The sequence below is a fragment of the Macrosteles quadrilineatus genome, unplaced genomic scaffold, assembly GCF_028750875.1.
Source record: "Macrosteles quadrilineatus isolate MER2022 unplaced genomic scaffold, UCM_ALF_1.0 Scaffold_8__2_contigs__length_117827958, whole genome shotgun sequence".
Taxonomy (NCBI): Eukaryota; Metazoa; Arthropoda; class Insecta; order Hemiptera; family Cicadellidae; genus Macrosteles; species Macrosteles quadrilineatus.
Genome location: NW_026542601.1, coordinates 56,074,505 through 56,092,993, shown reverse-complemented (window position 1 = coordinate 56,092,993; position 18,489 = coordinate 56,074,505). Strand labels below are relative to the sequence as shown.

At 33.3% G+C, this 18,489-nt stretch overlaps 1 protein-coding gene across 1 annotated transcript in view; it reads left to right on the top strand.

Moving 5' to 3' along the window:
- LOC129000398 (xanthine dehydrogenase-like) overlaps positions 1-18,489 on the top strand; it is a 46,634-nt gene that overhangs the window by 2,144 nt on the left and 26,001 nt on the right. The window contains exons 2-10 of the mRNA XM_054427363.1: positions 1,518-1,794; positions 3,435-3,670; positions 4,467-4,569; positions 7,330-7,457; positions 9,374-9,502; positions 13,238-13,405; positions 13,612-13,777; positions 15,438-15,553; positions 16,502-16,600. Of these exons, the coding sequence (XP_054283338.1) occupies positions 1,518-1,794; positions 3,435-3,670; positions 4,467-4,569; positions 7,330-7,457; positions 9,374-9,502; positions 13,238-13,405; positions 13,612-13,777; positions 15,438-15,553; positions 16,502-16,600 (1,422 nt within the window). The remainder of the gene's footprint in view (positions 1-1,517; positions 1,795-3,434; positions 3,671-4,466; positions 4,570-7,329; positions 7,458-9,373; positions 9,503-13,237; positions 13,406-13,611; positions 13,778-15,437; positions 15,554-16,501; positions 16,601-18,489) is intronic.

Below are 18,489 nucleotides of genomic sequence, written 5' to 3'. Positions count from 1 at the left end.
ACTGGAAATAAACATGTCCTATGTCTTAATAATTTATAATTAAAAAATTTTTTTAAACAAAACGTTTTTAAACGCCCTAAAAAGTAGAAAATAATTTACAAATAATTTATAAATATGTTGAGTGAGTATAAATACTTGTACGATTTAAAACGAAAAACGTGGGGTGCTTGCAATAGATAGTTTACAATTACCTTCACCTACTGAACTAATGTATTATTATCAATTAATTGCATGCACCCAACGTTTTTCATTTTAAATCGTACAAGTATTTATACTCTCTCAACATATTTATAAATTATTTGTAAATTATTTTCTATTTTTTAGGGCGTTTAAAAACGTTTTGTTTAAAAAAGTTTTTTATTTATAAATTATTTTATACTTTTTAGTTTTAATGTGTGTGCATGTTAAATCTATTTCAAGCATCTATATCAGATTAAGACAGAGGCATGTGGGAAATCTAAGGTTTATTTGAGTTTCTTTGCATATAATTATGTATTAGATTGCATGTATGGCCTAAACTATAAATATATCAATCTATTTAATCGCAATTTTTCTGAAATATAGTACTTCTCTGCAATGCATTCACTCGAAATATTTATTGTTTACTTTATGGAATACTAAATAAACAAAAATTGACATTATTTACAAACACCTTGATACCTGCAATCAGATTGTTTATCTTTATTTTGAAATGTTTGTTTGTATAAAGAATCTCTTGGGAGCATAACCTGTACCTCTTAACCTCTGCTCTTCGAACTGTCAAATTTAAGTATTTACAGCTGACTTAAATTAGTTGATATATTTACATCCTTTCAAAATGTAAACTTGAAAAATTTGGAAGCCCATGGGGCGTAGCCCAAGGGAAATATGAAAATTAAATGATATAATATTGCATTGTTATGCATTTGTGAGCTATGTTTCAAATTTCAAGTCTCTAGCTTATCGGGAACATCGTTTAAAATTGATATCAAAATTTGTAGGAAAGCGAGCTAATAAAAACAAGCCCATGAGGCGTAGCCCGAAAGGAAATATGAAAATTAAATGATATAATATTGCAATTACATCCATTTGTGAGCTATGTTTCAAATTTCAAGTCTCTAGCTCATCGGGAAGTATCAAAATTTGCAAGAAATCGATTTAATAAAAACAAGCCCATGGGGCGTAGCCCAAGGGAAATATGAAAATTAAATTGTATAATATTGCATTGTCTTCCATTTGTGAGATATGTTTCAAGTTTCAAGTCCCTAGCTCATCGGGAAGTTAGTATAAAATCGGTTGCAAAATTTGTAGCGGACAAGAAAGCGACCTAATAAAAACGTTTTAAAATTGAGCAAAACTATAGCATAGTCATGTGAACCTGATTGTCAAGTTAAGAACTACACTGTGCTTGGGATTTTGGTTAACTTATGCTTGGGGAGTGTTCAGCATACCTCTCTCATTATTTTGGTGTCTGAAGTTCCTTGGGTTCTGAGTTTGTCATTTAAAACTGTCAATGCACATGCTGTTTGTTATTTTAGGACTTATTGAAGATATGCACTAAAAGTGGAAAACCTTGTGAAAATCTGTGTAAACTTCATATTCCAAATGGCAAAGACTTCAAATGTAAGCAGGAGTCAGAGGAAGATGAAAATCTTGAACACCATTTTGCAGAAGTAGCTCTTGCTTCTCCCAAAGTGTCTATTTCTCTTCACCGAAATAGCAGCTGGTATAAAGTCTCGTCGATTGAAGAAATATTTGAAATTTTTTCAATGATTGAAGGCACATACATGTTAGTTGGAGGGAACACAGCTCAAGGTAATATCCATAAAGATTATCGTCAAATTTGAAAAGGACAATGAAAAAAATGAGAAAATTATTTATGTAAAAGATAAGTAAAATTTCCTGCAAAGGCTGAGCCACAGTCTTCATATTTTATACCTCAAACCTCGTCCCTGTATGTAATAATCGTTTTATTAATACATTTAATACTTGAAATTTCATAAGAGGATTAATCTTAGCTTATTAAAATATACAGGGTTGTCCGTAAATTAAAGGTCTCCATCAAGCTCATCCTGAGACATCCAAGCGAGATAGTTCAAACTGAGCCCATTGATGTATTCCTTACCTTCCTATACCTTACCGTACCTCCTACTTCTATTCATCTTCTATCTCCTTCTCCTATAGAACCATTAGTCTCGTCATGGACTCAAAAACATTTTGAAAGAAAATCGACACTCCCACTAAGTATAGATGATGTTCCCTGAATAAGATAAGATATCAATCAACCAATCAATCAATCAATCAAATCTTTATTCAGAACGTACAGATACATCGTACATGAATGCGTCATTATGTTATTTTTAAATAACATAAATATATTACATAAAGATAAAAGATTTATATAACAGCAGTTTTTAGATAAAATAAATACATTACTTAAAGTTAGATAAAATAAATACATTAGGTAAACTCAAATAAACCTTAGATTTCCCACATGCCTCTGTCTTCTGATATAGATGCTTGTAATATATTTAATATCCACACACATTAAAAACTAAAAAGTAGAAAATAAATTATAAATAAAAAACTTTTTAAAACAAAACGTTTTCAAACACACTAAAAAGTACAAAATAATTTATAAATATGTGGAGATTATAAATACTTTTAAGATTTAAAACGAAAAACGTGGGGTGCATGCAATAGGTAATTTACAATTACCTTCACCTATTGAAGTATTATTATCAATTGCATGCACCCCACGTTTTTCGTTTTAAATCTTAAAAGTATTTATAATCTCCACATATTTATATTATTTATAAATTATTTTATACTTTTTAGTGGGTTTGAAAACGTTTTGTTTTAACAAGTTTTTTATTTATAATTTATTTTCTACTTTTTAGTTTTTAATGTGTGTGGATATTAAATATATTACAAGCATCTATATCAGAAGACAGAGGCATGTGGGAAATCTAAGGTTTATTTGAGTTTATTTTCATATAATTATGTATTAGATTGAATGTATGGCCTTACCTACTATAGCTCGGCCGCTTAGAAAACGACCTGCGAGCTAATGCTAAACCAATGCTGGAGGAGGTTGTTTTCTAAGCAGCCGAACTATAACTATAAATATATCAATCTATTTAATTTATTGTTTACTTTATAGAATACTAAATAAATAACAGTTAACATTATTAACAAACACCTTTATACAGGGTTAGTAAAAAGTCTGGAGACCCCCTGTTAATTTTTTAACGGACCAAACTAGAAAAACTAAACTCGGCACACCTTTATGGCATGTTATGAAGTACTTTTTGGGCATAACCGCGACTTGGTGTACATCCCCAAAATAGGGCTTGTGACATTTTTGAATTAGCTGTAAAATAAAGGTTGCTAAATATAGTTAAGTGTATCGGTAGTGATTTGATTTAGCCACTCAGCTAATTTATATATTGCAGGTATCCTAGAGGACAAGTACCCTGCTCCCCCGGAGACGTACATTGATGTTAACGGAGTGGCAACACTGCGGAGTCACAGGTTTGATGGAGACAGTCTAGTGTTGGGAGCCAACATGACTCTGACAGACACAATGCGGCTGTTTGATGCTGTAGCCACGTTACAACCTGCACAGTTTAAGTACCTCTCCACTCTTAGAAGGCACATGGAGAAAGTGGCGCACATTCCAGTGAGAAATGTAAGCGTTTACACTTGATATTATCACTCAATCAAAGTGATATTATAAATCACTCAATATTAAGCTGTCAGAGTTTATCAGTGGTGTAGTCAGGAAGTTTCTAGTGCTACACCATTGTCTAAGAACTGACCAGACCACAGGAGGAGTTGTTAGTAGGTGTTCACAATTTCGCTGTTATTGTAGGTGTAGATTGTGATTTCTCCATTATCACAGGATACATATATTATGTATGACTTATTAGATTGCTATTTAAAATTGCTAGAACCCATGCAGTTATTGTCAAGCTATGACTCAAAACCTGGGTTTCTTAGCTTTTATAGGATTCTTGGTGAAGGCAGAGTGTGAAAGCTCTTACCTTGCGTTTCCGTTCCACGACATCACATGGGATTAACTATTTATAGGCTTTAATCCTTTCTAAAAATTTACTTCTCTTTATTAGCCAATGGAGTCATACTCATTTCATGATAAAATTTACATCAGCATACTCTGTAGGTTGTTCAATTCAACTTCTGTAAGGTCATTGTTATACTGGCTATCCATAGTCAACGTTCCTGATCATTGGGCTTTAAATAAATGACCCTGACTGATGAATCAGCTGATCTTAGTCAGTAACAAAGCTACACCGATCATCTCACATCATTCTACAGTCTACACTCATCCTTCGCTCATATTTGGGTTGAATACGCACCTAGGTAGTGTCCCCATCTCAGAATTAATTCATTGATTGGTGGATATATTACCGTGCTTTAAGATAGTTTGAGACCATGTTTGTACCAAGGAGAATCACTTTTTACAGGTTGGCACATTGGCTGGAAACCTATTTTTCAAGCACCAATATCCAAAATTTCCTTCTGATCTTTTTACAATATATGAGACAGTTGGAGCCAAGCTGATTATTGGTAAGTTAAAGGTGAAAAGTAATAATTAAGAAAGTGAGTTAAATAATTTTAGAGATAGTGATAGTAATTTATATGCTCGGTTTTTGAAATATACTTAGACACACACTGGTGATAGTTAGCTTGAGACAGAGCAATGTTCAGTTTAGATACATTAAATAAAAATTATCTATGCTCGGAGCTACACATATTATGTAAATGCAAATAAAAATCTTACGTTACTGTTATATTTAACTTTTTATAAATGGTATTGACATTTTCTAAATTATTTTTAGTGAATGATCCAAATCCTTATATTGTTATTATCTAACATCAACCTTTGGTTAAATAGTATCTATATCTATCTATCTATATATATAATACGTGAAGCCGTTTTTTGTTAACACAACTCCTCCCTTATTTATGGACCGATTTAAACGTTTAAGGTGTCAAAAGATTTGTCTTAATATGTAGTTTTGCAATAAGGTTTTAGAATTTTAAAATTCCTACTCTTTAGGGTGTGAGACCCTCTCAAAGGTCGGATTTTCTCCATAAGAAATACACAGAACAAATTTAAAAACAAAAAAAAGCTGTTTATAAAAAGAAACTTTTTATTACCCATTAGCTTTTTGGGAGTAAATATTAATGTTTGTAATATTGAGTAGGTTAAGACCAAGTTAAACAGTTAATCAGTTTTGTTGCAAGAACAGAAAATGCCTCAAGTTCAAAGAAGAAATATCCCCCCGTTTTCAGGGAGGAGGAAACAATTAATAATAAGATATCTTATGCGTATGAGGAGAGTAGAAAAAGAGAGGTCTCTAACAGGTACCCATCCAGATACACATTCACTTGGTGAGATGAATAATATTTGCCAGTTCTGCTATGCAACTTACTTTGGAAATGAAAAAATATACGAAACACATTCTGTTGTCACAATGGTAAAGTAAACTTGCCTAATGTCAGATCAAATGAATGCATGCGAGAAATGTTTACTTCTGACACTGACAGATCTCAAAACATATAGTACAAACAATAATAATGCCTTGACTATGATAAGTTCAAGTAGTAAGATTATACCAAATCTTGGCGGACCTTATGTTTTTATTGGAAACTTTTGTATTAATCGCTATACTTTAATTGAAAAAAAAAAACGCAAATGGATTGTTTACTTCTAGGTTATGTTGCCAGTTCCTTGAACAAACTTATACAACGTTTTTTGACTGAATTCACCAACACAAAACAGACATTTCAAGTCAAAAATAAGAAGTTTCAAAAACACATTTGCTCAAAGATTTAGCGGCAATATTAGAACAAGCATGAGTGAAGGAATTAGTGTCAATGATCGAGTTGATACGGTCAAGTTTATTTTTATTATGATTCAGGAGACGAAAATAATATACGCTGTTCAAAAAGAGAAAATGGAAATTGTTATCTAAATCTTATAGCTACAAGAGTTAGTAATCCAACCTATTTCGACAAATGAATCCATACTTTCAAAACTTTGGGACAGGTATAAAGAAAAACTCCACTGAACAATGTGAGAACGTTTTCATGCGGGGCATATTCTGTGACTGACAGACATCACGTTAAAATACCAACTTTCAATAGTGTTGCTACTTTAACCTATTCAAAGCAGATTATGGCTGTCCAGTTGGTAACCCAGAGTTTGTAAGTAAAAAATGGAGCACATGGAATGGTTGATATATCACCCCACTTTTCAGGATTCTCTACAGAAAAAAATTTGTTTGATTAGGGGGATGTCTCAAATCAAAGAAATAAAATGACCCAACTTAAATGACTTAATACAGTTTATCAATAAGGCAACAGTTTTCTTTATTTTTTAATGCTGGAAAAACTTTGTTGCAACATGTTAACTCGAAGTGAAGCAGATCGTTTAGCATTCATTAGAAGTTATCAGTTGAAACCGAGAGCAGAAATAATGTAGGTAGGTGAATGTAGGTGAACCTTGACGACGCAAATAGAGATATTTAAAATTAGTTTCTAACAAGTGTTTAAACAACTTTAAGATGTAACCAGAATTGGTCGAATTCAAGCATAACGTTTTCCGCGGCGTTATGTTTCATACTATGCGGCTCATTGAGCCGAACGGGTTCTCTAGTACCTAATTAATTAATTGATAACCCATCAAAAAAATATTTGGGACCAGAAAGGATCTCACTTGGAATCAAACAAAAACAAGTGACCTTCATATTTGAAGGAGAGCACTATAACTTGGCAATCCAGACAATTTTGAGAATGAGAATCAATTACTACTATTACTATCATTGATGATAGTATGGTAAATGTGTAACGCATGGGGAGATAAATTAAAATTGTAAATTAGTCCTGGCTTTTGAAGAGTTTTTGTAGTTTACAGCGTTGCCAATTTTGCACCTTTGAATCCAGTTATACCATAAGAGTACATAAATTATTGTGAGAAATTACAATTAATTAAATTAATTATTCTCATACTAAAGTTTCATTAAGCTGATTCCAGTAAAAATATTTAATATCTTTTGCCCTGAACATACTAAGTGGAAAAATCTATACCTATCATTATGGTTCTACTATCATTCAAATGGTTGAAAATAACATTGTGCCATATAAATTCCAATAACAGAAGGGACTGCTAAATTTTTAGAACGGCAAATTGCAAAATAAACTTCTATGGTTTATGGTGTGAAAGTCCATGTTTCTCTATAAAAAGATCAGGATTTAGACATACAGCAGCATTATTTTTTTAGTCTGATACCTACAGATAAGGTACCGGTAATTTGGTTTCAGATTCTGGAAGCGGTGAGATGTTAACAGTTTCATTCCCTGAGTTCCTAGCCACAGATATGTACAAGAAAATCATCACAAACATAGTATTTCCTCCTCTTGACTGCACTTATGTTGTTAGGACTTACAAGGTCATCAATATGGTTTTATTATGAGGCATGTTTTTTAAGTAAGTACCGTTTTTAAATTTCTCCGTTCCAGCGCTGCGATTGACATTTTGGACATTTGCGCTGTGTAGGGCCTATGTGCATCTATTGGCAAGCCTTTGCCAGAAATTCTGCAACAATTGGCCATGTTTACATTCGGTTTCGAGCATTCAAAATGGTGCCACAAATTATGAGACTGCTGTCGAATGTGAAGTGCGCGCTGTAATTAGATTTTTAAGTGCTACAGGTGTGATAGCCATTGAAATTCATCGACAGATTAGTAAAGTGTATGGCGAGAACATTATGAGTGGCGTGATGGTACGAAAGTGGGTAAGGGCATTTAAAGACGGCCGCACCAATGTTCATGATGAGCAACGCTGGGTGGCCATGTCATTACTGTTGAATTGGTACGTAAAGTCAATAAAAAAGTGAGAGAGAACAGATGGTTTACGATCTCATCATTATTCTATGAGTTTCCTTTACTCATAATGTTCACGCCATACCCTTCACTAATCTGTCAATGAATTTCAATAGATTTCACACCTTTAGCACTTTAAAATCGAATTACACTTGAATTGCACTTCACAGTCGGCGGCAGTCTCAGTTGGCGGCACCATTTAAAAATGTTGAAACCAGATGTAAACACGGCCAATTGTTGCCGAATTTCCGGCGCAGGCTTGCCAATATATGCACATACACAGCGCAAATGTCCAAAATATAAATCGCAGCGCTGGAACGGAGAAATTAAAAAACGGGCTTACTTAAAAAACATGCCTCGTATTTTAGAATACCTATAATTTGCACACAAAACTGTGTATTAGATTGGCAGCCTTAATAATATTGTGGACTGCAATTTATAAAGGTCTTATAACGTTTTTTAACCATTAAAAATAAAAGTGCAATTTTTACATTTTTATCACAATAATTGTCTATTAAGGAAATATAAGTATGGTTGCTATTTGAAATTGAAATCTCTTTTTTCACAATCACAGGAATGTAAAATAAACGGTATCAGTAATCTGACACATACTTTCTCCCATAAGCTTGTAAACAACCTTTATCGTGGGTAAGCAGTGGGGATAAATATAGGTTTGTAAGAAAAATCACAAAAGTTGCAATAACTTTTGAGATGTAATTGTTACAGTAATGGGGGTTACATTATTTTGTTTAGAATCATAAGGAACATAACACATTAATTTTAATCAAAACCGTGTTTTTTTTCCAAAATCAGATTTGTTGTAACTTTATGGGAAAATAACATAAAGACACAATAAATTTTGAAAAGTTTTGGGATTTGTACCATTTTGTTCGTAATCTAAAGGACTTTTAACATACTAAATTTTCATCAAAATTGTTTGGGCCATTTTTTAGAAAATCCGATTTTTTTGTTATTTTATGGTTTGTTATGGGAAAATCCCCATTAAAAATCAAAATTTACAAAAAATTAAAAAAATTCTTGGAGATACCATGGATTTAAATTTGAACTTACATATGAAATTTAATCAAAATCGCACTACAGGTGTGGTAGCTCTGTACCCATATCCACACACACAGACACACCCACACACACACACACACAAAGAAATCACTTTGAAAACCACTTTTTTGGGTTCAGGGGGACCCAAAATGGATATATCCAGTCAAAACTCAAACTCGAAATTTTTTACAAAAACAATACTTTCTCAATACTATGTATAGAGGTAGAAAGTAAAAGTAAGTATGATTATAGCTTGTATCCCAGATATCTATTAAAGTGAAATACAAATCAACTTTGATTTAATGACAGATTACCAAATATATAACAAAAGTGAATACAAATACAAATACAATTTATCAACCTAGGTTTTATTTTTGAGGTTGTTATTGCAACTCTTGTCTTAATGTTTAATTACTTTCCACAGGTATTAAGAAGAGCCCAAAATGACCATGCAATTGTCAACGCTGGATTCTGCTTTAGCTTTGACAAGGCCAACATTTTCAAAGTTCTAACTAAACCAAGAATAGTTTACGGAGGAATAGCACCAGACTTTGTAGGTGTTTAGTAATATCAATCAAACTCTTAACTATTTATTGTTGATATATGTATATATAGTGATGTCCATGTTTACAGAGGTATTACTCTTTGTGCTTTGTGTACGGTATTCTCTTTTAAGTGGGTTTGCATTGCATTCCCGATTCAGGATTCAAGATGTCGGCTCATTAACTGCAGCCATATTGTATTTCAGTCAATGTTAATTTCAATTTATCTTATAATAAATAGTCTTGAAACATAAGTTGTGTTTTATTCAAGATAGTATTAAAAAGATAACACACATAGCCCAAAGAGTAATACCTCTGTAAACATATACATCACTATATACATATATCAACATTTATGTTTTGGCACAATGCCTGATATAGTTGATAGATATCCTTTATACAAGCTCAAGACAGAACATACTTGGTGAAATTAAATTGAGTAAAAATAACTAGTTGATTAGGTACCTAAATGATGGTTTGAAATTATTTTAGAAAAAAAAACTACATACACACACATTCTGTGTCAAGTTAACATACTCCCCCCCCCCTCCCTCTCAGTGCACAAGCTGGCCAATCCGCAATGTCATTAAACAGAACAGCTTGACAATAGGTCACTTTGGCCCTGAAGCGCCTCTAGGCAGCGATGTTAGAAATTCCCCCCTCCTACCACCAATCGTTAGCGCGCTCCCCGACAAGATTACCCCAATACATGCCCTGTCAGCTGATTTTGTGGAAAAGTAATCGGCAATTGCATGCTGCATCAACAAATCTAATAATATTTTAAGCCCTTTTTACAGACCTTTTTGTTTTGCCGTTTTCATGCAAAACGCAATTCTGTTTTAGATACATGAAATGCAACGTTGTTGTATCCTATCGGAAGAGTCATAATCACGTTTTGCGGCGCGTAAAAGGCATACAAAAATGTCACCATAGAAGGGTTTTTATAAACGCTTTTCATTGTGCACTTTGAGTCAGATATACAATCACAAATACTTTGATTTACAAAACTATTTTATTTTAAAACTGAATGCATCCAAACGAAACATAAAGTATAAAAAAGTAGGTAGATCTGACTAAAATGTTCAATGAAAAGCGTTATGTATTATATAGGCTATATATGATATTCTTCTTTAAAAAATAACATAATACAATTTTGCTTGAGTTGAGTTAGTAGTTAGTTCACACTTTCCTCCGTGATTTTAACCTAGCAAATGAATCAATAACTGATCAAGCTAAATCCAGAGAGTTCAGCAGGTCTCCTTCAATATTCAAGAATGCTAGTTAACAAAGTCTTTCTTCAGAAGATCGGCTTCTTAAATAATATGTTGCCCTTGTAAGACACGAAAACGTTCTTTCTGCTGAGTATTTTGATATACACCGTGGCTGTGCTTGCAATGATCCTTAATGTTATATACATTTGGAAAAACTGATTAAAGATCTTCTTCTCTAATTTCTTTCAAAAGCCTTAACAGAGTGATTATGTTAGTTTTTTTAACTTGGAAATTTGGCTTCAAGTTCGAGATTAATATCAGAAATTATGGTTTTAGCTAGGTTTTTTTTATTTTTTAAGTCTCGCCTTGACACTTTCAATATAGGATTTAAAAGTGTACAAGCTGATCAAAAAAGCTATATTTAAACTGGAACGGGTGGCGTCGTCCTGTAATCCAGCTACTAGTAGGTTACGAATTGTGGATATTTATTATAGGCATGGACTGTGGATGCGATACTCCCTAGTGTGGATTAACGTCCGCACGAGTGAGTACTATGACTATCCATAGTACTATCCCAAAAATTAGACCAATTCATATATACCAAAGCAAAAATATGGTTCGGATGCCACTATAAACTGTAGGTCCCTTAGTTAATTAAGCTGTGTCTAAGGAATAAGTCGGCCATAGTCACTAACAAGACTACAAGATCGTGCCACTCATCCTACACTCATATCCATTCATACTTGGCTTAAAATACCTACTTTGTATGGTCGCCATTTCATTAAAAAGTATAAAGTATCTTCAACATCTGAAAACTGATGAGATCGATAACCAGCTTCTCTTAGCTTACATCAGTGAGTATACACGCTGCCGCTGCAGAGTAACAAACGATAGCAGGGGTAGGTAGGCCTACACTACACGTACTCAGCGACCGGCAGTTCACGCCCACAAGCCGCGATGTGTCTGCCAGACCAATAGGGCAGCGCGGAAAACACTGTATACTAAATTATCTACTTTTACTTTAACGTGTTCTGAAATCATTTTATACTCAAAGTATTTAAAATAGCATTTTGCAGTTCTCCAAATTAATTGCAAAACATTCACTTTTTAAGATTAAAATTATTTTTTTATTATCTTTCCTCCAAAACTTTGCTGTCCCCTAATACTTGCCATCCTAGGCATGTGCCTAGTCGCCTATTTCAGTGATAACTCCTTTGGTCTTATCCTTATCCATCCTCATAAACAACTTACCAACCATATACAATCCATGTTGATCTAATCTTTTTGCTGATGACACTTTCTAATAATGGTTGTTAGTGATATGAATCCTTCTAGATATATCTAATTCCGTAAGCCCAAAATTTTACAATGAAATTGTGAGCAAACGGGAGGTCGTAGAAAGCTGGGAGAGGTCTCATTTTAAAGGTCTGGGCATGAAATTTTGGGGAAAATTATTCATATTTCTTAATTATGCACCAAAAGGTTGTTATGGAATAAAATAATTCACATTTAAATAACATGGGAATCTAGGTCATGCCTGCTTTGTTTACTTTAAAACATGTGGTTGAACTTTATTTAAAGCATATGGTATGTAATATGTAGGCTACTGTAATATGTATACTAACCCTGAAGAGAGGTTGAAAATACCAATTGACTATATAAATTCAATTGCACCTTATCTGGAATGCCACCACACAAATTAGTTTTAAAAGTTGGTTCAATAGTGATGCTCATTATAAATATGAACCTAGGGTCTGGATTAGTTAATGGAGAACGGCTGGTTGTGTTAGGTATGTCTGAAAAAAGTGTAAAGTTAGTAAAATTACTGGAGTTGGCATAGGGAACCTATTTTTCATGCCAAAAATAAAACTAATATCCACAGATCCTACTATGCCGTTTAAGTTTACAAGGGAAATCTTCACAAAAATTTTCATTTATTTGAAAAATGTATGTCCATTTTTTTTTATCTAAGTGAATTTGTCTAGGCCTATATTCAAATAAATTTATATACACTTAATTAATAGTCATAAAGATTATTATTGGAAATTTTCCTTAGTTGTGTTATGATTAGAAAGTTTATATTATAAACACACCGCATGAAAAGTCCTTTGTAATTTAGATTTTTTACAGAGCAGACATCAAAATGAATTATGCAGGTATGTAATAACTATTAAACAAATTATAATATACAAATATGTTATACGATAATCAAGGTAGGGTAACCCATGAGACTAATAATTTGTACAAAATAATTACTAGAATATATATATTAGGGGCTATCGTCCCTACAAGCCACTAGTGAATCCTAACAATGCCATTGAAGGAATGTAGTAGGTATTTGATGAGGCATCTAGATGGATTTTTGTAAATGCATAACGGTAATCATCACTTAATATGAATTAACATTAATTAAAGAAATGATTTCCTTTATCATAGATACAAGCACTGACAGTAGCACAAAAGTAGATTTTGTGGATTTCACCCTTGACCCACCAAGTTAGCGGCTCAAATTTACAGCTTGACACATATTTTTAGGTCCATGCAAGTGCCACAGAGTCTCTATTAGAGGGAAAGAGATTGCTGAACACAAAAACACTACAACAAGCTCTGTCGTCTCTACATGAGGAGATTCAACCCACTCGCACCCTGCCTGAGGCTACTTCAGAGTATAGACAAGGGCTGGCACTGGCGTTGTTTTACAGGGTAGGTTCTAATCACAAATAGTGGTGTTGCATTTTATATAGCCTACAACATCCCTTTCAGATATAGCCACAGTCAAAATGTTTTTGTGTTAAATAAAGTAAGGTATTTTATGACTTTTTCTGTGGCATGATTGATCATTTTTTTAAATTTAAAACTAGCTACATATAACATAAGACTAAGCAATATAGTTTCTATTTTTGTTTTAGTATGTGCTGAGTTTAAACCCTCTGGCAGTCAACCCGAGGTTCAGAAGTGGTGCGGAAGACATTGCCAGACCTTTGAGTCGAGGAATACAAGAATATTATAGTACCCCTGCAGAATATCCATTGACTGAGCCTATACCCAAGATTGAATCCCTCATTCAGTGTTCAGGTAAACGCTTATTCACTGTATTCACCCATTTCTGTCTACTCCCAAGATTGAGTCTAACCGTTTGGTGTTCAGGTAAGTATCAAAATATAAATTCAAATTTATTTTTAAAAATTGAAATCTTACTACACATTGTAGTCTGCTGTAGAACAAAGAATAATATGGCGTGAAATTTTACAAGTTTGTTTAAACCTAATTATGGTTATTGTTATAGCAGAGCTACATCTAGAAGAGCTATAATAGCTAAATATTCGCTCATTTTTTATATAGCTCTCCATCTATATAGTGTAAATCCGGCTTAATTCAGAATACACATTGACACTTATCAAACCTATACCAAAGAAGTGAATCCATAAAAAAATGCAACATGGCATTTTTATTATTTTACTGATATAGTACTATATTGGTATTTAACATTGCGCAAGGGATTCATCAAGTAAAAACTTGTATATTGTGGAATACCTATTGTCTGAACATACACCCAGAATTGAATCTCAGCTTCAGATGTCAGGTAAATATACCTATGACAAGGAATAATATCCCATTAACTAATCTTTTAACCAAAGATTACACAAGCAGATCTAAAATATTTAATACTAGCTGTGTACCCGTTCTACGCACGGGGATCTTATAATATTCAGTTGAAACCTTCTTATATAACGAACAGCAGTTGGTTTGCATATTTTAAGATATGCTGGCCAAACTATTATACATAGCTTCATTTTATGTTGTTTTTTGTTGTTCCGGATCGGTATGACAATCAATAAAAGGTTAAATTACCTCTGTGTCTGCCGGTCGATCCTATAACGGTAGGCTTACTTTTATTTTTACTATCTGATCTCGTTTGCATGGCTCAATCACGTCCTGGTTGAAGTTCGTTCGCTACGCTCACTCACCTGTATGTTGGAGCTCGTTCGCTGCGCTCACTTTCCTTCAGGTTAGCTCGTTCGCTACGCTCACTTGCCTTCAGGTTAGCTCGTTCGCTACGCTCACTCGCCTCCAGGTTGCAAATTAGCTGTTGTCATAAATGTAAAAGAAATAATAGTGCTAGTGCTGCACCCTGTTGGTAATCCTTGTAACTTTAATGCTATTGAACATCACAGAACAGAACCAACTTGTTTAATTGAAACAGCTGTTAAGATTCAATAATTTCATTTCTCATAAGGTTAACATGGGCTTCCAGAAATTCCACGTCAAAAATCGACAAAAACTTGATTTTCAAGGGTTTACTGTTAAATATCTAACTGTCTCATATTCGATGAAATACGTCTAAAACCATCTCATATATGTATAGTATTTGGAAAATAAGTTTCAGGCGGGACAGTGCTATAGTTATTGAGGAGTAGTTGTAATAAAGTGCGTATTTTAGCGTTACCAAGAGAATGACAGATAGACAGACAGACAGACAGACAGACAGAAATTGAGATAAGGTTTGATTCGGTTTCTCTGACCTATGAAATGTAAAAATAACCAAAAAGTTCATTATTCTAAGCAATGTACAGACAAAACTCTAATTTTATTTATATAGATGAGTCTTTCATTCAGTGAGTAAGTATATTAGTTTCAGTCTGTTTTTATAGGAAATCATGAGGTAGCTGGAAAGCCTTTTTTATTCTGGAAGTAAAATAAATTTCCTCCTTTCCTGATATATTTCAATGTCTAGGAGAAATTGAGTACGCTAATGATCTGCGACCATACAAAGATGAGTTGTATGGTGCCTTGGTGCTGACTGACCGGTGTAGAGCTACGCTTGCTGGAGTTAATGCTGACCAAGCTTTGGTATGTGAAAGGAACTAAATGAGTACAGCAGTACAGCCATCACTACTATCATAGACAAATAGAATCAAATATAGACCGACAGCAGTGCTGCGGTTAGCATAAGTTCTGGCATCCACCACCAGGAGTGCCGTGTAGTTACGGCGCACGCACTACGTAACTACTTATTGGCACTCCTGGTGGTGGATGCCTGAACTTATGCTAACCGCAGCACTGCTGTCGGTCTATATTTAATTTTATTTGTATATGCTACTATATGTATGTATTACTTTTTTAGGGCCATGAGAATTATTGTCCTCTATTCCATGACCAAAATATTTAAATCTTGCTAATAATTTTCACAAATATCGTATAAACCAGATGTTTTGTCCACACTTAGCTCAGGTAAGCTTTTAAATTGTTAAACAAATTGTTCACCTCTGATATAGGTGTAAATCTTATGAAAATAAACTGCTAATTGAATTGATTACTTGTCCAAGCACTTAGAAAATAGGTACAGTAAGATGCCCTCTTTAGCCTATCTAGAACAGATTTGAAGCTTGAGAAGGTTTTTATTTAAGAGCCTGAAATAAACGTTGATCCTAGAACAGAGTTGCAATGGAATGTCTAGTAAGAAACTTTTTGGCTTTTCATGAACATTTATGCTCCCCCACATTAATTTTTTTAAATATTAAGCATGTGTAGTAATAATGACTTTTTATGTACAACTAAATTCACAATGCTCTCTAAATATATTCAACACATTAATTACATCTCTTTAAGGGACATGATAAAAGTTTTACTTTCAACCTAAGGAAACTAAGACAGACACAGTGCTGGGTTTCACTTATGAGAGTGTCGTAAAACAAATGTAATTACTTTGAATTTCCAAATAAAAATCTGTCAACAAAAACTTGTAAATTTAGTCGAGTTTCAGAAACATATGTATATTTAATTTTTCCTATGTTTCAGAATATTCCAGGAGTTGTTGCTTTCTTCTCAGCTAAAGATATTCCCGGGATAAACTCTTTTGTTTCTACTGACACTCCTAATATTGCACAAAAAGAACAAGTATGTATCTTTATAGAGATGAGATTATGTTTAAGATATCATACTACAATATAGTCAAACATCGATGCTAGTTCGATCCTGGATCCTGAGAAAAGTCAGCAGCTTTTTGATGGTTCGAAACTGGATCCAGCTGTTCCTGATTATAGGTACCGTAATGAAACAGCTGGTTTTAGTCAGTAACAAAGCTAAGCAGATCATCTCATCCACTCTACACTCACCCTGCATTCATATTCAGCTTAAAATATGCACCTCGTATGTTGCTTCCTTAAAGTAGTGATAAGTGATGAAGGGCTATGATATAAACAATTTTTTTATAATACTCTCTTATACTGTTATACTCTCTTAACTGTTAACTATGAACGGCTATGATATAAACAATTTTTTTATAATACTCTCTTATACTGTTACACTCTCTTAACTTAAGCATGCAGTCCTTGATCATGAGCATGATCATGAATGGTCCTGGCTGTAGAACCAGCTAATTCTAGTTGCTATAATTTCATCTATTCAACATTTATTTCCGACTTTATAAGTATAGGCACTATAAAATAATTTAATGCAATCAAATTATATTTAAGACAATCACTGTTATAAAATACTATTGTTAAAAGTTAAATAGAATGAAATGAAAAGAATACTTTACTGGAAGAAACTTTTATGATGTACCACACTATATTGGTCAAACCTATTTACAGAATAATTAATGAACAACAGAAAACCATATGTAAAACAAAACATTTGAATGGTCATAAGGAAGTCAAAGAGTACTAAATATAATAATATAATAAACATAGTCCAATCATACTAATAATATAATACCCCCGCCGCACAAACCTGCCGACTAAACGAATTTCCATTTGTCTGAATTGATTTTCAATTAAATATATTTTAATATCATTAGGTTTAACGAGTACCTAGGTTTTCTGCTACAAGGAAACTAATAAAGTGTGTTTTTTAGTAAAATATTGATAGCTTAGTACAAAATAAATAAATTTGCCAAGTTTGATCAAATTATATCCATAAACAAGCAAACTACAACATTTGACAATATTCTCCATAAGAATAACATGGGAATTTTAAATTTACAATTTTTTAAATTTTCTCCGTTACTAACCGAACAAAAATACTTTTATATACTAAATTATTTGTTTTTTTAAGCTCTTTAAAAAGGTCTAAAGAGAAATTGGGAAATTTTGTGTTTTGAGGGTCAAAAGTGGGAAAAACCAATTTTTACCCCATAAAACCCCCCGTAAAGCCACGTTCCCATGGTCGGATCATGCTAGTTCCCGAACTCATTCAAGTTTATCCCGCTTTACACCTTTAAACCAAATTTAATCAAAATCAGACAAAAATTACTCAAGTTATTGCGTTCACGGACGTATATATATATATATATATATATATATACATATATAAAAATTTTTCAATAAACATTTTATACTTATACACCAACCCCGTATGAAGGACGGGTACTCGGCTAATAGTTATTATATGCAACACTCCCCCTACTCAAGGCTTCCTTATAGACTTAATAGGAACTTTAAGCCAGTCCAATTTTCTGTCTTAAAACCTTCAACCTTGCCCCAAGAAGAGGTTTTGTAAACAAATCAGCTAGTTGTTCATTTGTGTAAATTTTCTTCACTTGTTCACTGTGTGTTCACTTGTTGTTGTGCTGTCACTTGTTCTCGAATGAAAAAGTGTTTTATTTCAATGTGTTTGGTTCATAATGTGTGTTCCCGATAACAGCACTCATCACAAAATCTTCAAAACAAATGGGCTGCCGTACCATAGCTCTATCTCGGAGTTGGCGAGTTTGCATAATGTTTTCTTCCTGTTGTTCTGCTTCATCGCCTGTAAATTTATCATCTTCCGATTCATCTTCAGGAAAG